A 17,692-nucleotide genomic window follows, 5' to 3' on the forward strand; every position below is an offset into this window, starting at 1 on the left:
TGGCTGCGCCCCCGATGGCCCCGCCCCCTTCCTCATCCCGCCCCCTCCCGTCGTTCCCCGCGCCAAGATGGCGGCGCTGGCGCTGCTGTGGCTGCTCGGGGAGGCGGCGGCGGCGCTCGGGGGCTGCCGGGGCGGCCCCGGGACCCGGGTGAGAAGCAATTAACACGCTTTTAATTAGCGCTGAAATCGTTAATTGCCCGGAGGAGCCGTTTGGTTGTGTGTAGCCTCGTTAATACGCACGGCGGGGAGGGGTTAATTGGCCCTGGCTCATTTATATTCAGCATGGAAGGGGTTAATTGGCTCTGGGCTCATTAATATTCAAGATGTAAGGGGTTAATTGGCTCTGGGCTCATTAATATTCAAGATAAAAGGGGTTAATTGGCTCTGAGCTCATTAATATTCAAGATAGAGGGGGTTAATTGGCTCTGGGCTCATTAATATTCAAGGTGGAAGGGGTTAATTGGCCCTCGGCTCATTAATATTCAAGATGGAAGGGGTTAATTGGCTCTGGACTCATTAATATTCAAGGTGGAAGGGGTTAATTGGCCCTGGGCTCATTAATATTCAAGATAGAAGGGGTTAATTGGCTCTGGGCTCATTAATATTCAAGATAGAAGGGGTTAATTGGCTCTGGGCTCACTAATATTCCAGATAGAAGGGGTTAATTGGCCCTGGGCTTGTTAATATTCAGGATGGAAGGGGTTAATTGGCCCTGGGCTCATTAATATTCAAGATAGAAGGGGTTAATTGGCCCTGGGCTCATTAATATTTAATGTAGAAAGCATTAATTGACTCTGGGCTCATTAATATTCAAGGTGGGAGGGGTTAATTGGCTCTGGGCTCATTAATGTTTAAGATAGAAAGCATTAATTGGCCCTGGACTCATTAATATTCAAGATGGAAGGGGTTAATTGGCTCTGGACTCATTAATATTTAATGTGGAAAGAGTTAATTGGCTCTGAGCTCATTAATATTCAAGCTTTGATTAACTTTACCCTCATTAATGTGTAATATCCCCCTTTTTTGGGGGGGGGTGACCCTGAATCCCCCTTTTTTGAGGGGGGGGTCACCCTAAACCCCTTTTTTTTTGAGGGGGGGACCCCCAAATCTCCTTTTTTTGAGGGGGGGACCCCAAATCTTTTGCTTTAGGGGGGAGCGACCCCATCCTAGCCCCTGGCTCCCCTTTTTTCTGGGGGGGTGCCCCCATCCTGCACCCCAGATTCCCATTTCTTTTGGGGGGGGGGGACCCCAAATCTCATTTTTTGGGGGGGGGGGTCACCCCAAATCTCTTTTTTTTTCTTTTTTTTTGGGGGTTGATCCCACCTCACCCCATTTTCAGGGGGTTTCTCCCCATCCCAGACCCCCGAGTCCCTTTTTTTTTCGGGGGGGGGGGGGGGGGGGGGGGCTCCCTGTCTTTAACCTCTAGGTCCCCATTTTTTGGGGTGCCCCCCACCCTAGTGACCCCAATTTCCTTGACCCCCCCCCCTTTTTTAACCCCTTCCAGCCCGGCGACGCCGACCCCTGCAGCCTCTCGCTTCCCTTGGAACATTCATTTGAGCTGGGTGAGTTTTTTGGGGGGACCCATCAAATAAAGAGGGGGGGGCACCCCAAAATATTAATCTCTGTGTGTGTCCCCCCCTAGATGACGTCCCCCGCTTCCGAAAACGGGGTTCGCTGACCTGGACCCCCAACTCTGACCCCCCCTTGACGCTCACTCAGCGCCCGCTCGGCGAGGACGAACGCGCCCAGCTCCGGGTTTGGGGGGGCTCTTTGGGTTTGGGGGGGTCGGGGGGTGGATTTTGGGGTTCGGGGGGGGTCACGCTGTCCTTGTCCCCCCCCTTCTTGATGTCCCTGCAGGAGGTGGCAGCTCGGGACGGGCTTTACCGCGTCCGGGTACCCCGAAAACCCCCGGCGCCCGGGGAGGAGAGCGGGGACTTCGTCACCTCCTTCATCCGAGCGGTGAGGGGGGACCCCAAATCTCTCCTGGGGGGGGGGGAGGGCTCCTGGGACCCCCAAATACCTCCTGGGGGGCTCCTATGGGGCTCCTGGGCCCCCCAATTCCTCCTGACCAACCCCCAGGGGCTCCCCAATTTCCATCTGTCCCACCTAGGGGGCTCCTGGGACCCCCAAATCCCTCCTGGGGGGCTCCTATGGGGCTCCTGGGCCCCCCAATTCCTCCTGACCACCCCCCAGGGCTCCCCAATTTCCATCTCTCCTTCTGAGGGGGCTGCTGGGACCCCCAAATCCCTCCTGGGGGGCTCTTATGGGGCTCCTGGGACCCCTAAATCCCTCCTGGGGGGCTCCTGGGACCCCAAATTCCTCCTGACCCCCCCCCAGGGGCTCCCCAATTACCATCTCTCCCTCTGAGGGGGCTGCTGGGACCCCAAATTCCTCCTGGGGGGCTCCTGGGACCCCAAATTCCTCCTGACCCCCCCCCAGGGGCTCCCCTGTTTCCATCTCTCCCTCTGAGGGGGCTGCTGGGACCCCCAAATCCCTCCTGGGGGGCTCCTGGGACCCCCAATTCCTCCTGACCCCTCCCAGGGGCTCCCCAGTTTCCATCTCTCCCTCTGAAGAGGCTTCTGGGACCCCTAAATCCTTCCTGGGGGGCTCCTGGGACCCCCAAATTCCTCCTGACACCCCCCCCCAGGGTCTCCCCAGTTTCCATCTCTCCCTCTGAGGGGGGCTGCTGGGACCCCCAAATCCCTCCTGGGGGGCTCCTATGAGGCTCCTGGGACCCCTAAATCCCTCCTGGGGGGCTCCTGGGACCCCAAATTCCTCCTGATTCCCCTCCAGGAGCTCCCCAGGACCCCAAAACTCTCTCCTACGTCCCCTTGTCCCCCCCACCCCGTGCCCCCAAGGTCCCCCTTGGTGTCCCCCTGTCCCCATAACCAATGTCCCCCTGTCCCCCCATGTCCCCCTGTCCCCATAACCAATGTCCCCCTGTCCCCTCCATGTCCCCCTGTCCCCATAACCAATGTCCCCATGTCCCCTCCATGTCCCCCTATGTCCCCAATGTCCCCATGTCCTCCTGTCCCCCCCATGTCCCCCTGTCCCCATAACCAATGTCCCCCTGTCCCCCCATGTCCCCCTGTCCCCATAACCAATGTCCCCCTGTCCCCCCATGTCCCCCTGTCCCCATAACCAATGTCCCCATGTCCCCTCCATGTCCCCCTATGTCCCCAATGTCCCCATGTCCTCCTGTCCCCCCCATGTCCCCCTGTCCCCCATAACCAATGTCCCATGTCCCCCCGTGTCCCCCTGTCCCTATAACCAATGTCCCCATGTCCCCAATGTCCCCCTGTCCCCCATAACCAATGTCCCCATGTCCCCCCATGTCCCCCGGTCCCCATAACCAATGTCCCCATGTCCCCATAACCAATGTCCCCATGTCCCCAATGTCCCCCTGTCCCCATAACCAATGTCCCCATGTCCCCAATGTCCCCATGTCCCCATAACCAATGTCCCCAAGGTTCCCCTGTCCCCATAACCAATGTCCCCATGTCCCCAATGTCCCCCTGTCCCCATAACCAATGTCCCCATGTCCCCCCATGTCCCCCTGTCCCCATAACCAATGTCCCCATGTCCCCCTGTCCCCATAACCAATGTCCCCATGTCCCCCCATGTCCCCCTGTCCCCCATAACCAATGTCCCCACGTCCCCAATGTCCCCATGTCCCCACATGCCCAATGTCCCCATGTCCCCCATAACCAATATCCCCATGTCCCCAATGTCCCCATGTCCCCAATGTCCCCATGTCCCCATAACCAATGTCCCCATGTCTCCCCATGTCCCCATGTCCCCATAACCAATGTCCCCATGTCCCCCTTGGTGTCCCCCTGTCCCCATAACCAATGTCCCCATGTCCCCATGTCCCCCATAACCAATGTCCCCATGTCCCCCTTGGTGTCCCCCTGTCCCCAATGTCCCCGTGTCCCCATAACCAATGTCCCCGTGTCCCCCCATGTCCCCCTGTCCCCATAACCAATGTCCCCGTGTCCCCCTTGGTGTCCCCCTGTCCCCCATAACCAATGTCCCCATGTCCCCCTGTCCCCATAACCAATGTCCCCATGTCCCCATGTCCCCATAACCAATGTCCCCCTGTCCCCCTGTCCCCATAACCAGTGTCCCTATGTCCCCACATCCCCCTGTCCCCCCCGTGTCCCCAACGTCCCCGTGTCCCCGCAGTGCTCGCTGCTGGAGTCTCGGCTCTCGGAGCTGCTGACCCTCCACGTGGACGTGGCCGGGAACGTGGTGGCCCTGGGGCTGGTGGCCGTGCCGGGGACCTGCCGGGGCCTCCAGGTGGACGACGCCGACCTGGACACCTTCAACACCTCGGTGGCCCTCAGGCAGCCGCTGCCCGCGGCCACGTGAGTCGGGGACCTCGTGGGGACACGGAGGGACCTCGTGGGGACATGGAGGGACCTCGTGGGGACATGGAGGAACCTTTTGGGGACGTGGTGGAACTGGGGACACGATGGGGACGTGGTGAGGGACACGGTGGAGGAGAAGGATCTGGAGATCTTCAACCTCTCGGTGGCCCTGGGAGCCGCTGCCACATGATCTGGGGACACAGGGACCTCTTGGGGACCTGTTGGGGACATGGAGAGACTTTCTGGGGACACGGGGACCTCTTGGGGACGTGGTGAGGGACACGGTGGAGGAGAAAGATCTGGAGATCTTCAACCTCTCAGTGGCCCTGGGAGCTGCTGCCACGTGAGTTGGGGACACGGGGGGGGACACGGGGACCTCTTGGGGACACGGGGACCTCGTGGGGACATGGTGGAACTGGGGACACAGTGGGGACGTGGTGAGGGACACGGTGGAGGAGAAGGATCTGGAGATCTTCAACCTCTCGGTGGCCCTGGGAGCTGCTGCCACGTGGTTTGGGGACACGGGGGGGTCACCAGGACCCCTTGGGGACACGAGGACCTCGTGGGGACGTGGAGGGACCTCGTGGGGACATGAGGGGACCTCTTGGGGACATGGGACCTCTTGGGGACGTGGTGAGGGACACGGTGGAGGAGAAAGATCTGGAGATCTTCAACCTCTCAGTGGCCCTGGGAGCCGCTGCCACGTGAGTTGGGGACACGGGGGGGCCACCGGGACCTCTTGGGGACACGGGGACCTCTTGGGGACATGGTGAGGGACCCCCCCGAGGTTTTGGGGTCCCCGTGACCCCCCTTTTTGTCCCCCCCCAGCCCTGAGACGGCCGCCTTCATCCGGCACCTGGAGCAGGAGCAGGCGCAGCGAGCGCGCAACCCGCAGGAGCAGAAATCCTTCTTCGCTAAATACGTACGTGACCCCCCCCCCCCAAAAAAAAACACCCACCCCGGGGCCCCCCCAAACCTCACCACCCCCCCTTGACCCCCCCCCCAAACCCCCACAACCCCCCCTCGACCCCCCAAAACCTCCTCTAGATCCTTCAACCCCCCTGTGACCCCCCAACCCCTCCCTCAGACCCCCCCCCAACCACCCCAGGGTCCCCAGAACCCCCCTAGGACCCCCCCAAACCCCCCCTTGACCCCCCCAAACCCCACAACCCCCCTTGACCCCCCCCCAGACCCCTACAACCCCCCCTTGACCCCCCAAAACCTCCTCTAGATCCTTCAACCCCCCTGTGACCCCCCAACCCCTCCCTCAGACCCCCCCCCCAAACACCCCAGGGTCCCCAGACCCCCCCTAGGACCCCCCAAACCCCCCCTTTGACCCCCCCAAACCCCACAACCACCCCTTGACCCCCCCAAAACCGCCCCTGTGACCCCCCAACCCCTCCCTCAGACCCCCCCCAAAACACCTCAGGGTCCCCAGACACCCCCCCCCCCGAACCCCACAACCCCCCCTTGACCCCCCAAAACCTCCCCCAGACCCTGCAACCCCCTCTCTGACCCCCCCAAAACCCCCCAGGGCCCCCAGAACACCCCTGGTTTTGGGGTGACCCCCCCGCATCTTGGGTCCAGGGTGGCTGGGGGGGGGGGCTCAGTCCCTGGTTTTGGGGTGACCCCCCAATTTTGGGATGGAGGGGGGATATCAGTCCCTGTTTTTGGGGTGACCCCCCCCATTTTGGGTTGGAGGGGGGGTCTCAGTCCCCGGTTTTGGGGTGACGCCCCCCATTTTGGGTTGGAGGGGGGGTCTCAGTCCCTAGTTTTGGGTCTGGGGGGGGTCTCAGTGCTTGTTTTTGGGGTCTCAGTCCCCATGTTTGGGGTGACCCCCCCCATTTTGGGTTGGAGGGGGGGTCTCAGTCCCTGGTTTTGGGTCTGGGGGGGGTCTCAGTGCCTGTTTTTGGGGTCTCAGTCCCCGTTTTTGGGGTGACCCCCCCCATTTTGGGTTGGAGGGGGGGTCTCAGTCCCTGTTTTTGGGTCTGGGGGGGGTCTCAGTGCCTGTTTTTGGGGTCTCAGTCCCCGTTTTTGGGGTGACGCCCCCATTTTGGGTTTTGGGGGGGTGTCTCAGTCCCCATTTTTGGGGTGACCCCCCCTTTCCCCCCCCGCAGTGGATGTACATCGTCCCCATCGTCCTCTTCCTCATGATGTCGGGAGCCCCCGAGGTGGGGGGGGGCGCAGGCCGTGGGGGGGGGCGGCGGGGGGGGAGGGGGCAGCGGGGGGGGGGGCGGGGGGCAGGTGAGAACCACCTGACACCCCCAAACCCCCACCCTGGACCCCCCTCCGCCCCCCAATTTCCCCCCCTTCAATCGGGGGGGGGGGCTGTGAATAAAGACCTGTGACTAACCCCCCCATGTCTCTAGGGGAGGGGGCGGGGCTGGGGGAGGGGGCGGGGCTTGAGCGGGGGGCGGGGCTTGAGATGAGAGGAGGTGGTCAAGAGCCCCCCCAGGACGGACAGATGGACACAAGGGACCCCCCCCCATGTCCATCCAGAGCACCCCCAGGACGGACAGACGGACACAAGGGACCCCCCCGTGTCCATCCAGAGCACCCCAGGGCGGACAGACGGACACAAGGGACCCCCCCATGTCCATCCAGAGCACCCCAGGGCGGACAGACGGACACAAGGGACCCCCCCAGAGCCCCCCAGGACGGACAGATGGACACAAGAGACCCCCCCAGAGCCCCCCAGGACGGACAGATGGACACAAGGGACCCCCCCAGAGCCCCCCAGGACAGACAGACGGACACAAGGGACCCCCCCAGAGCCCCCCAGGACGGACAGATGGACACAAGGGACCCCCCCAGAGCCCCCCAGGACGGACAGATGGACACAAGGGACCCCCCCAGAGCCCCCCAGGACGGACAGACGGACACAAGGGACCCCCCCGTGTCCATCCAGAGCACCCCAGGGCGGACAGACGGACACAAGGGACCCCCCCAGAGCCCCCCAGGACGGACAGATGGACACAAGAGACCCCCCCAGAGCCCCCCAGGACGGACAGATGGACACAAGGGACCCCCCCAGAGCCCCCCAGGACGGACAGATGGACACAAGGGACCCCCCAGAGCCCCCCAGGATGGACAGATGGACACAAGGGACCCCCCCAGAGCCCCCCAGGATGGACAGATGGACACGAGGGACCCCCCAGAGCCCCCCAGGATGGACAGACGGACACAAGGGACCCCCCAGAGCCCCCCAGGACAGACAGATGGACACAAGGGACCCCCCAGAGCCCCCCAGGATGGACAGATGGACACAAGGGACCCCCCAGAGCCCCCCAGGACGGACAGACGGACACAAGGGACCCCCCAGAGCCCCCCAGGACGGACAGACGGACACAAGGGACTGACGGACACTTGTCATTTTAGGGGAAAACCCCATGAATTTGGAAAAAAATTCTGCGTATAAATTTATTGCGAACTCCCTGGAGAAGCTCTCGGAGCACAAATCCCGGGGCTTCTCCAGTGCTGAACCAAGATTTTTCTGCCTTAAGGGTTAAATTAAACTGTTTGGGGGGGTCCCTGGGGTTTTGGGGGGTCCCTGGGTTTTGGGGGGGGGGGCACGGGTTTTGGGGGGCCCCCCGGGTTTTGGGGTCCCCTCAGGGCAGTGGTTGGGGGGCAGGGAGCCCAGCTTGAGGTCCCCGAGGAGGTGGCAGCGGGGCCTGGGGGTGGTTGGGGAGCACGGATGGGATCCCATGGGGGAGGTCCCTGGTTTTTGGGGGGTCCCTGGGTTTTGGGGGGGAGTTTGGGGGGCCCCCTGGGTTTTGGGGTCCCTTCAGGGCACTGGTTGGGGGGCAGGGAGTCCGGCTTGAGGTCCCCGAGGAGGTGGCAGAGGGGCCTGGGGGTGGTTGGGGCGCATGGATGGGATCCCATGGGGGGGGTCCCTGGGGTTTTGGGGGCTCCCTGGGATTTTGGGGGGGTCATTGGGTTTTGGGGGGGTCCCTGAGGTTTTGGGGTCCCCTCAGGGCACTGGTTGGGGGGCAGGGAGCCCAGCTCGAGGTCCTCGAGGAGGTGGCAGCGGGGCCTGGGGGTGGTTGGGGAGCACGGATGGGATCCCATGGGGGGGGTCCCTGGTTTTTGGGGGGTCCCTGGGTTTTGGGGGGGAGTTTGGGGGGCCCCCTGGGTTTTGGGGTCCCTTCAGGGCACTGGTTGGGGGGCAGGGAGTCCGGCTTGAGGTCCCCGAGGAGGTGGCAGAGGGGCCTGGGGGTGGTTGGGGCGCATGGATGGGATCCCATGGGGGGGTCCCCTGGGGTTTTGGGGGCTCCCTGGGATTTTGGGGGGGTCATTGGGTTTTGGGGGGGTCCCTGAGGTTTTGGGGTCCCCTCAGGGCACTGGTTGGGGGGCAGGGAGTCCGGCTTGAGGTCCCCGAGGAGGTGGCAGAGGGGCCTGGGGGTGGTTGGGGCGCATGGATGGGATCCCATGGGGGGGGTCCCTGGGTTTTGGGGGGTCCCTGGGTTTTGGGGGGCCCCCCGGGTTTTGGGGTCCCCTCAGGGCGCGGGGCGCTGGTTGGCGGGCAGGGAGCCCAGCTCGAGGTCCCAGAGCAGGCGGCGCAGGCGGCAGAGGGGCCCCCGCAGCCCCTCGTCCCCCACGGGCTCCCCGGGGCGCAGGCGGAAGCCCTGGCTGGGCAGCAGCAGCGGGGGGTGCTCCGAGAAACTCTCGAAGATGTCACCTGGGGACGGCGACAGCACGGGTGGGGACAGCGAAACGGGGACATGGGGACAGCGATGGGGACAGCGATGGGGACAGAGAAACAGGGACATGGGATGGGGACAGGGGGACAGGGATGGGGATGGGGACAGGGCCATGGGGACAGGGATGGGGACTGGGACATAGGGACAGGGATGGGGACAGGGATGGGGACAGGGACATGGGGACAGGGATGGGGATGGGGACAGGGCCATGGGGACAGGGATGGGGACAGGGACATGGGATGGGGACATGGGATGGGGACGGAGGACAAGGATGGGGACAGGGACATGGGGACAGGGATGGGGATGGGGACTGGGGATGGGGACAGGGATGGGGACATGGGGACAGGGATGGGGATGGGGACAGGGCCATGGGGACAGGGATGGAGACAGGGACATGGGGACAGAGATGGGGATGGGGACATGGGGACAGAGATGGGGATGGGGACAGGGGCATGGGGACAGGGATGGGGACAGGGACATGGGATGGGGACATGGGATGGGGACGGGGGACAGGGATGGGGACAGGGACATGGGGACAGGGATGGGGATGAGGACAGGGATGGGGACAGGGACGGGAGTGGGGACATGAGATGGGGACAGGGATGGGGACTGGGACATGGGGACAGAGATGGGGATGGGGAAAGAGATGGGGACAGGGATGGGGACATGGGGACAGGGACAGGGACGGGGACAGAGAAATGGGAACAGGGAATAGGGACAGAGATGGGGATGGGGACAGGGACTTGGGGACAGGGAAAGGGGACAGGGACATGGGCACAGAGATGGGGATGGGGACTGGGGATGGGGACAGGGACATGGGGACGGGGATAGGGACAGGGACATGGGGACAGAGATGGGGAATAGGGACTGGGGATGGGGATGGGGTCAAGGACATGGGGATAGGGATGGGGACAGGGACATGGGGACAGGATGGGGATGGGGACGGGGCCAGGGATGGGGCCAGGGCCATGGGGCCGGGGCGGCCACTGACCGGAGGCCACCGTGTCCCTGTCGTCGGGCGGGGGGCTCCAGGCGGGGGGCGGGGGGCGCCCCGGGCCCAGCTGGTAGTGGCTGAGCACGTGGTGCAGCTGGGGGGGCGTCAGCGCCGGGAACTCGGCCCGCAGGCGCGGCCAGCTGGCCTGGGGACACACGGGGGGACATGGGGACACCGCGGGACCCCTCCCCGGAGCCCCCGCGGACCCCCGACCCTCCAACGTAACCGGCGTCCCCAGGGACCCCAGGCCCTCTCGGTGTCCCCGGTGTCCCCAGTGTCCCCAGGGACCCCAGGGACCCCAGGCCCTCTCAGTGTCCCCAGTGTCCCCAGCCCTCCCAGGGACCCCAGGGACCCCAGACCCTCTCAGTGTCCCCAGTGTCCCCAGCACCCCCAGTGCCCCCAGGGACCCCAGGCCCTCTCAGTGTCCCCAGTGTCCACAGCACCCCCAGGGACCCCAGGGACCCCAGGCCCTCTCGGTGTCCCCAGTGTCCCCAGCACCCCCAGTGCCCCCAGGGACCCCAGGGACCCCAGACCCTCTCAGTGTCCCCAGTGTCCCCAGCGCCCCCAGGGACCCCAGACCCTCTCGGTGTCCCCACTGTCCCCACTGTCCCCAGGGACCCCAGGGACCCCAGGCCCTCTCGGTGTCCCCGGTGTCCCCAGTGTCCACAGTGCCCCCAGGGACCCCAGGCCCACTCGGTGTCCCCAGCACCCCCAGGGACCCCAGGGACCCCAGGGACCCCAGACCCTCTCAGTGTCCCCAGTGTCCCCAGCACCCCCAGGGACCCCAGGGACCCCAGGCCCTCTCGGTGTCCCCAGTGTCCCCAGCCCTCCCAGTGTCCCCAGCGCCCCCAGGGACCCCAGACCCTCTCAGTGTCCCCAGTGTCCCCAGCACCCCCAGGGACCCCAGGGACCCCAGGCCCTCTCGGTGTCCCCAGTGTCCCCAGCACCTCCAGGGACCCCAGGGACCCCAGGGACCCCAGGCCTTCTCGGTGTCCCCAGTGTCCCCAGCACCCCCAGGGACCCCAGGGACCCCAGGGACCCCAGGCCCTCTCGGTGTCCCCAGTGTCCCCAGCCCTCCCAGTGTCCCCAGTATCCCCAGACCCTCCACTGTCCCAAGCCTTCCCTGTGTCCCCAGTGCCCCCAGCCCTCCCAGTGTCCCCAGTATCTCCAGCTCTCCCAGTGTCCCCAGTGTCCCCAGCACCCCCAGGGACCCCAGACCCTCTCAGTGTCCCCAGTGTCCCCAATTCTCCCAGTGTCTCCAGCCCTCCCAGTGTCCCCAGTTCTCCCAGTGTCCCCAGCCCTCCCAGTGCTCCCAGCCCTCCCAGTGTCCCCAGTATCTCCAGCCCTCCCAGTGTCCCCAGTGTCCCCAGTGTCCCCAGCCCCTCCACTCTCCCCAGCCCTCCCAGTGTCCCCAGTGTCCCCAGTGTCCCCAGCCCCCCCAGTGCCCCCCCGGTGTCCCCAGCCCCCCCACCTTGGCCAGGCAGCTCCTGGGGGTGCGGAGCAGGTTGGCGGTGGCCGATGTCCCCCCATGTCCCCCCGTGTCCCCCCATGTCCCCAGCCCCCCCACCTTGGCCAGGCAGCTCCTGGGGGTGCAGAGCAGGTTGGCGGTGGCCGAGAGCTTGCGGAAGAACTCTCCGGCGATGTCCCCGAGGCCCTGGCCCGTCAGCCAGTCCAGCACCAGGTCCAGGTTGGTTCGGATCCGAACCCCGCGCCACCACTGGAAGAAGGGGCCGGCGCTGCCTGGGGGGGCACGGGGATTAGGGGGGGACACAGGGATTGGGGGGGACAGGGATTAGGGGGCACAGGGATTAGGGGCACAGGGATTAGGGGGACACAGGGATTAGGGGACACGGGGATTAGGGGCACAGGGATTAGGGGGCACAGGGATTAGGGGGACAGGGATTAGGGGCACAGGGATTAGGGGGACACAGGGATTAGGGGACACGGGGATTAGGGGCACAGGGATTAGGGGGCACAGGGATTAGGGGGACAGGGATTAGGGGCACAGGGATTAGGGGGACACAGGGATTAGGGGACACGGGGATTAGGGGCACAGGGATTAGGGGGCACAGGGATTAGGGGGACAGGGATTAGGGGCACAGGGATTAGGGGGGACAGGGATTAGGGGCACAGGGATTAGGGGGACACAGGGATTAGGGGGACACAGGGATTAGGGGACACAGGGATTAGGGGCACAGGGATTAGGGGACACAGGGATTGGGGACAAAGGGATTAGGGGACACAGGGATTAGGGAGGGACAGGGATTAGGGGGGACAGGGATTGGGGGGACAGGGATTGGGGGCACAGGGATTGGGGGGCACAGGGATTGGGGGCACAGGGATTGGGGGACACAGGGATTGGGGGACACAGGGATTAGGGGACAGAGGGATTAGGGGGACGCAGGGATTGGGGGTCACGGATTTGGGGGGGTCAGGTTGCTGCCCCCCCCCCTTCCTGCCCTTCCTGCCCACGGAAGCTCCGTTTCCTGCAGCTCCCAGTGAGGACAATGGGAGGAAACTGGGAAGGGGGGAGGGGCAGCCCCAAAGCCTCGGGGGCGGGGGGGACGCCCCCAGGGCTGCCCCACAGAGACCCAGGGACCCCCACATCCATCTCAAACCCCCCAAGGACACGTCCTAGAGTCCTCCAAGAGCCACAGGGACCCCCACATCCATCTCAAACCCCCCAAGGACACGTCCTAGAGTCCTCCAAGAGCCACAGGGACCCACACATCCATCTCAAACCCCATTCCCACAGCCCCAGGACTCACACATCCATCTCAAACCCCCCAAGAACACATCCTAGAGACCTCCAAGAGCTGCAAGGACCCACACATCCATCCCAAACCCCCCAAGAACACATCCTAGAGACCTCCAAGAGCCACAAGGACCCACACATCCATCTCAAACCCCCCAAGGACACATCCTAGAGACCTTCAAGAGCCACAGGGACCCACACATCCATCTCAAACCCTCCAAGAACACGTCCTAGAGACCTCCAAGAGCCACAAGGACCCACTCATCCATCTCAAACCCTCCAAGGACATGTCCTAGAGACCTCCAAGAGCCACAGGGACCCCCACATCCATCTCAAACCCTCCAAGAACACGTCCTAGAGTCCTCCAAGAGCCACAAGGACCCACTCATCCATCTCAAACCCTCCAAGAACACGTCCTAGAGTCCTCCAAGAGCCACAAGGACCCACACATCCATCTCAAACCCCCCAAGAACACATCCTAGAGACCTCCAAGAGCCACAAGGACCCACTCATCCATCCCAAACCCTCCAAGAACACGTCCTAGAGACCTCCAAGAGCCACAGGGACCCACACATCCATCTCCAACCCCACTCCCGCAGCCCTAGGACCCTCCAGCCCCACCCCACCTTTCTCCATGAGGGTGTTGAAGAGGGAGGCGTTGGAGAAGAAGAAGAGGTAGCCGAAGGTCTGGGAGACGAGGTCGGGGTGCAGCTGGCAGTCGCGCGTCAGCTCCAGGGCCGCCTGGTAGACGGCGAGCGTGGGCCGAACGCCCTCGGGGACGCTGCCCAGGTCCTGCGCGGCGCTGGGTTCTCCGGCTCCGGAGAAGGGGTTGCTCTCCAGGAGAGCGGGAAGAGCCGAGTACAGGGTCTACGAGGAAGGGTTTAAGAGCGAGGAATTGGGGGTCCCGAGAGGAGAAATGGGGGAGGGGGGGGTTTGGGGCGCTGGGAAAGGCGAGGGGGGCGCTCACCTTGGTCAGGTAGTAGACGGATTGCTGGAAGGTGGACATGATCACCTCGTCCAAGATGCCCATCGCTTCATCGCAGGCTTCCAGGTCGCCCGTCAGCTCCTGGCAAGGGCCTGAGGGGGGTGGATTTGGGGGTGAGCACCCCAAAAAAGCAAGAAGGACCTCTCCCAGCCCGTCCTCGGGGGGGCTGAGGGCTCACCCTCCAGCTCCAGCTCCTTCTCCAGCTCCAGGACGCGAGCCTGGGCCAGGTTGAGGAGCTCCGTGGCGTTGGCGAGCCAGAGCATCAGGGGCCGCAGGTCGGCCGTCACCTCCTCCATGCTCAGAGCCGCGGGGGCCGCGTCCTGCTGGCTGCAGGGAGAGGGGGAAAAAAAAAAGGGGGGAGGGGGTCACCCCAGAACCAGGGAAGCCTCTCGGGGTGGACTTTGGGGTGGTCCCACCATCAGGGTCCCAAAAAATGGGTCAGTTTTGGAGGCCACCCCTGTTATGGCTGGTTTTGGGGTCCCCCAGATCTAGCTAACTTTGGGCCACCCCTCCCTGAGAAGGATTTTGGGGTTCCTCTCCCTCAGGACAGGTTTGGGGTCCCCTCATGGACCAGCTTGGTGGTTCCTCTCCCTCAGAACCAGATTTGGGGTCCCCCCATGGACCAGCTTGGTGGTTCCTCTCCCTCAGGACCAGTTTTGGGGTCTCCTCATGGACCAGCTTGGTGGTTCCTCTCCCTCAGGACCAGTTTTTGGGGTCCCCTCATGGACCAGCTTGGTGGTTCCTCTCCCTCAGGACCAGTTTTGGGGTCCCCTCATGGACCAGCTTGGTGGTTCCTCTCCCTCAGGACCAGTTTTGGGGTCCCCTCATGGACCAGCTTGGTGGTTCCTCTCCCTCAGGACCAGTTTTGGGGTCCCCTCATGGACCAGCTTGGTGGTTCCTCTCCCTCAGAACCAGTTTTGGGGTCCCCCCATGGACCAGCTTGGTGGTTCCTCTCCCTCAGAACCAGTTTTGGGGTCCCCTCATGGACCAGCTTGCTGGTTCCCCCCCTCCCTCAGGACCAGGTTTGGGGTCCCCTCCATCCAGGCTGGTTTTGGGGTCCTCTTCCCCATGGACCAGACTTTTTGGGGTCCCCTGGGGTTCGGGGGACACTCACTTCTCCGGCTGCCGGTCCCCGATCTCCTTGATCTTCTCCTGATGACAAAACCTCCTCCTCAGTGTCCCCGTGTCCCCTCCTGTCCCCATGTCCCTCATGCCCCTGTCCCCTCGCCTCCCTCCACGTCCCCTCCTGTCCCCTCCTGTCCCCTCATGTCCCTTTGGGCCCTGTCCCTGTGTCCCCTCACCCCTACATCTCCCTGTGTTTCCCGCTCCCTTCTATCCCCTTGTCCCCCTGTGTCCCCTCCAGGTCCCCCCATCCCCTCGTCCCCGTGTCCCCCCATGTCCCCTTGTCCCCCCACATCCCCATGTCCTCCCATGTCCCCCCATGTCCCCATGTCCCCATGTCCCTATCTCCACCATGTCACTCCATATCCCTTCATCCCCACGTCCCCCCTTGTCCCCCCATGTCCCCATGTCCCCTTGCATCCCAGTGTCCCCCCAGCCCCACGTCCCTCCATGTCCCCGTGTCCTCTTGTCCCCCTGTACCCCTTTGCCCCCTCCATGTCCCCTCATCCCCATGTCCCCATGTCCCCCCATGTCCTTGTACCCCTTGTCCCCACTATGTCCCCACATCCCCACGTCCCCATGTCCCCACGTCCCCCCATGTCCCTCCACATCCCCCACGTCCCCCCATGTTCCCAAGTGTCCCCATGTCCCCCATGTCCCCATGTCCCCCCACATCCCCATGTCCCCATGTCCCCTCACATCCCCACGTCTCCCCATGTCCCCCCCCGTCCCCATGTCCCCCCATGTCCCCACGCCCCCCCCATCCCCCCGTCCCCCCGTCCCCCCTGGTTACCCAGACGGCCTCCCTGACGAGCAGGGCCACGCGGGTCAGCGTGGCGGGCAGGTGCCCCCATGTCCCCCCATGTCCCCATGTCCCCTTGCCCCCCCGTGTCCCCCATGTCCCCCCACGTCCCCATGTCCCCCCACATCCCCCCGTCCCCCCGTCCCCCCCGGTTACCCAGACGGCCTCCCTGACGAGCAGGGCCACGCGGGTCAGCGTGGCGGGCAGGTGCCCCCATGTCCCCCTATGTCCCCATGTCCCCATGTCCCCATGTCCCCCCCACACCCTCATGTCCCCATGTCCCCCCACACCCTCATGTCCCCATGTCCCCCTACACCCCCATGTCCCCCTACATTCCTATGTCCCCCCATGTCCCCCCACGTCCCCCATGTCCCCCATGTCCCCATGCCCGCCCATGTCCCCATGTCCCCATGCCCCCCCATGTCCCCATGTCCCCCCATGCCCCCCCCCACATCCCCACGTCCCCCCATGTCCCCCCACACCCCCATGTCCCCCCATGTCCCCCCATATCCCTCCATATCCCCACATCCCCCCATGTTCCCCATGCCCCCCCATGTTCTCTTGCCCCCTACGTCCCCATGTCCCCCCACATCCCCATGTCCCCCCACATCCCCACGTCCCCCCATGTCCCCCCACACCCCCATGTCCCCCCACGTCCCCCCACATCCCCACATCCACCCATGTCCACCAACACCCCCATGTCCCCCCACTTCCCCATGTCCCCATGTCCCCCCACATTCCTATGTCCCCGCATGTCCCCCATGTCCCCATGCCCCCTACGTCCCCATGTCCCCCCATGTCCCCCATGTCCCCATGTCCCCTACGTCCCCATGTCCCCCCATGTCCCCATGTCCCCCCCATGTCCCCCCATGTCCCCATGTCCTCCCATGTCCCCATGTCCCTCCATGTCCCCATGTCCCCCCACACCCTCATGTCCCCATATCCCCCCATGTCCCCATGTCCCCTACGTCCCCATGTCCCCCCATGTCCCCATGTCCCCCCATGTCCCCCCATGTCCCCATGTCCCCCCCATGTCCCCCATGTCCCCATGTCCCCTACGTCCCCATGTCCCCCCCATGTCCCCATGTCCCCTGTCCCCCATGTCCCCATGTCCTCCCATGACCCCACGTCCCTCCATGTCCCCATGTCCCCCCACACCCTCATGTCCCCATATCCCCCCATGTCCCCATGTCCTCCCATGTCCCCACATCCCCACGTCCCCCCGTCCCCCCGTCCCCCCCGGTTACCCAGACGGTCTCCCTGACGAGCAGGGCCACGCGGGTCAGCGTGGCGGGCAGGTGCCCCCATGTCCCCCCATGTCCCCATGTCCCCCTGTCCCCATGTCCCCCCACGTCCCCATGTCCCCCCCCGTCCCCCCGTCCCCCCGTCCCCCCCGGTTACCCAGACGGCCTCCCTGACGAGCAGGGCCACGCGGGTCAGCGTGGTGGGCAGGTGCCCCCATGTCCCCCATGTCCCCACGTCCCCATGTCCCCTTGCCCCCCCATGTCCCCCCATGTCCCCCATGTCCCCATGTCCCCCCATGTCCCCCACGTCCCAATGTCCTCTCATGTCCCCTTGCCCCCCATGTCCCCCCATGTCCCCCATGTCCCCATGCCCCCCCATGTCCCCTTGCCTCCCCATGTCCCCATGTCCCCTCACATCCCCTCACATCCCCATGTCCCCCAATGTCTCCGTGTCCCCATGTCCCCCCATGTCCCCGTGTCCCCATGTCCCCCCACATTCCTATGTCCCCCCACATCCCCATGTCCCCCACGTCCCCATGCTCCCCCATGTCCCCATGTCCCCCCACATCCCCATGTCCCCCACGTCCCCATGTCCCCCCACATCCCCATGTCCCCCCATGTCCCCATGTCCCCTTGCCCCCCCATGTCCCCCATGTCCCCATGTCCCCTTGCCCCCCCCCGTCCCCATGTCCCCCCACGTCCCCACGCCCCCCACATCCC

The 17,692-nt window shown here is 64.5% G+C and overlaps 2 protein-coding genes across 2 annotated transcripts in view; one reads left to right on the forward strand and one right to left on the reverse strand.

Moving 5' to 3' along the window:
- Positions 1-64: 64 nt before the first annotated feature.
- Positions 65-6,722, forward strand: EMC10 (ER membrane protein complex subunit 10). The gene is given in 8 exon segments (XM_069882742.1): positions 65-148; positions 1,505-1,562; positions 1,643-1,755; positions 1,858-1,959; positions 4,186-4,367; positions 5,199-5,292; positions 6,488-6,559; positions 6,561-6,722. Coding segments are annotated over 8 exon segments (771 nt in total). The 5' UTR covers positions 65-67; the 3' UTR covers positions 6,630-6,722.
- A 1,054-nt stretch (positions 6,723-7,776) lies between these two features.
- RASIP1 (Ras interacting protein 1) overlaps positions 7,777-17,692 on the reverse strand; it is a 14,339-nt gene continuing 4,423 nt past the window's right edge. The window contains 8 exon segments of the mRNA XM_069882747.1: positions 7,777-9,048; positions 10,062-10,209; positions 11,632-11,804; positions 13,446-13,686; positions 13,787-13,896; positions 13,983-14,131; positions 14,919-14,956; positions 15,720-15,897. Coding sequence (XP_069738848.1) covers positions 8,867-9,048; positions 10,062-10,209; positions 11,632-11,804; positions 13,446-13,686; positions 13,787-13,896; positions 13,983-14,131; positions 14,919-14,956; positions 15,720-15,897 — 1,219 coding nt within the window. The 3' untranslated portion in view covers positions 7,777-8,866.

The sequence above is a fragment of the Phaenicophaeus curvirostris genome, unplaced genomic scaffold (genome assembly GCF_032191515.1).
Source record: "Phaenicophaeus curvirostris isolate KB17595 unplaced genomic scaffold, BPBGC_Pcur_1.0 scaffold_304, whole genome shotgun sequence".
In the NCBI taxonomy this organism is placed as follows: Eukaryota; Metazoa; Chordata; class Aves; order Cuculiformes; family Cuculidae; genus Phaenicophaeus; species Phaenicophaeus curvirostris.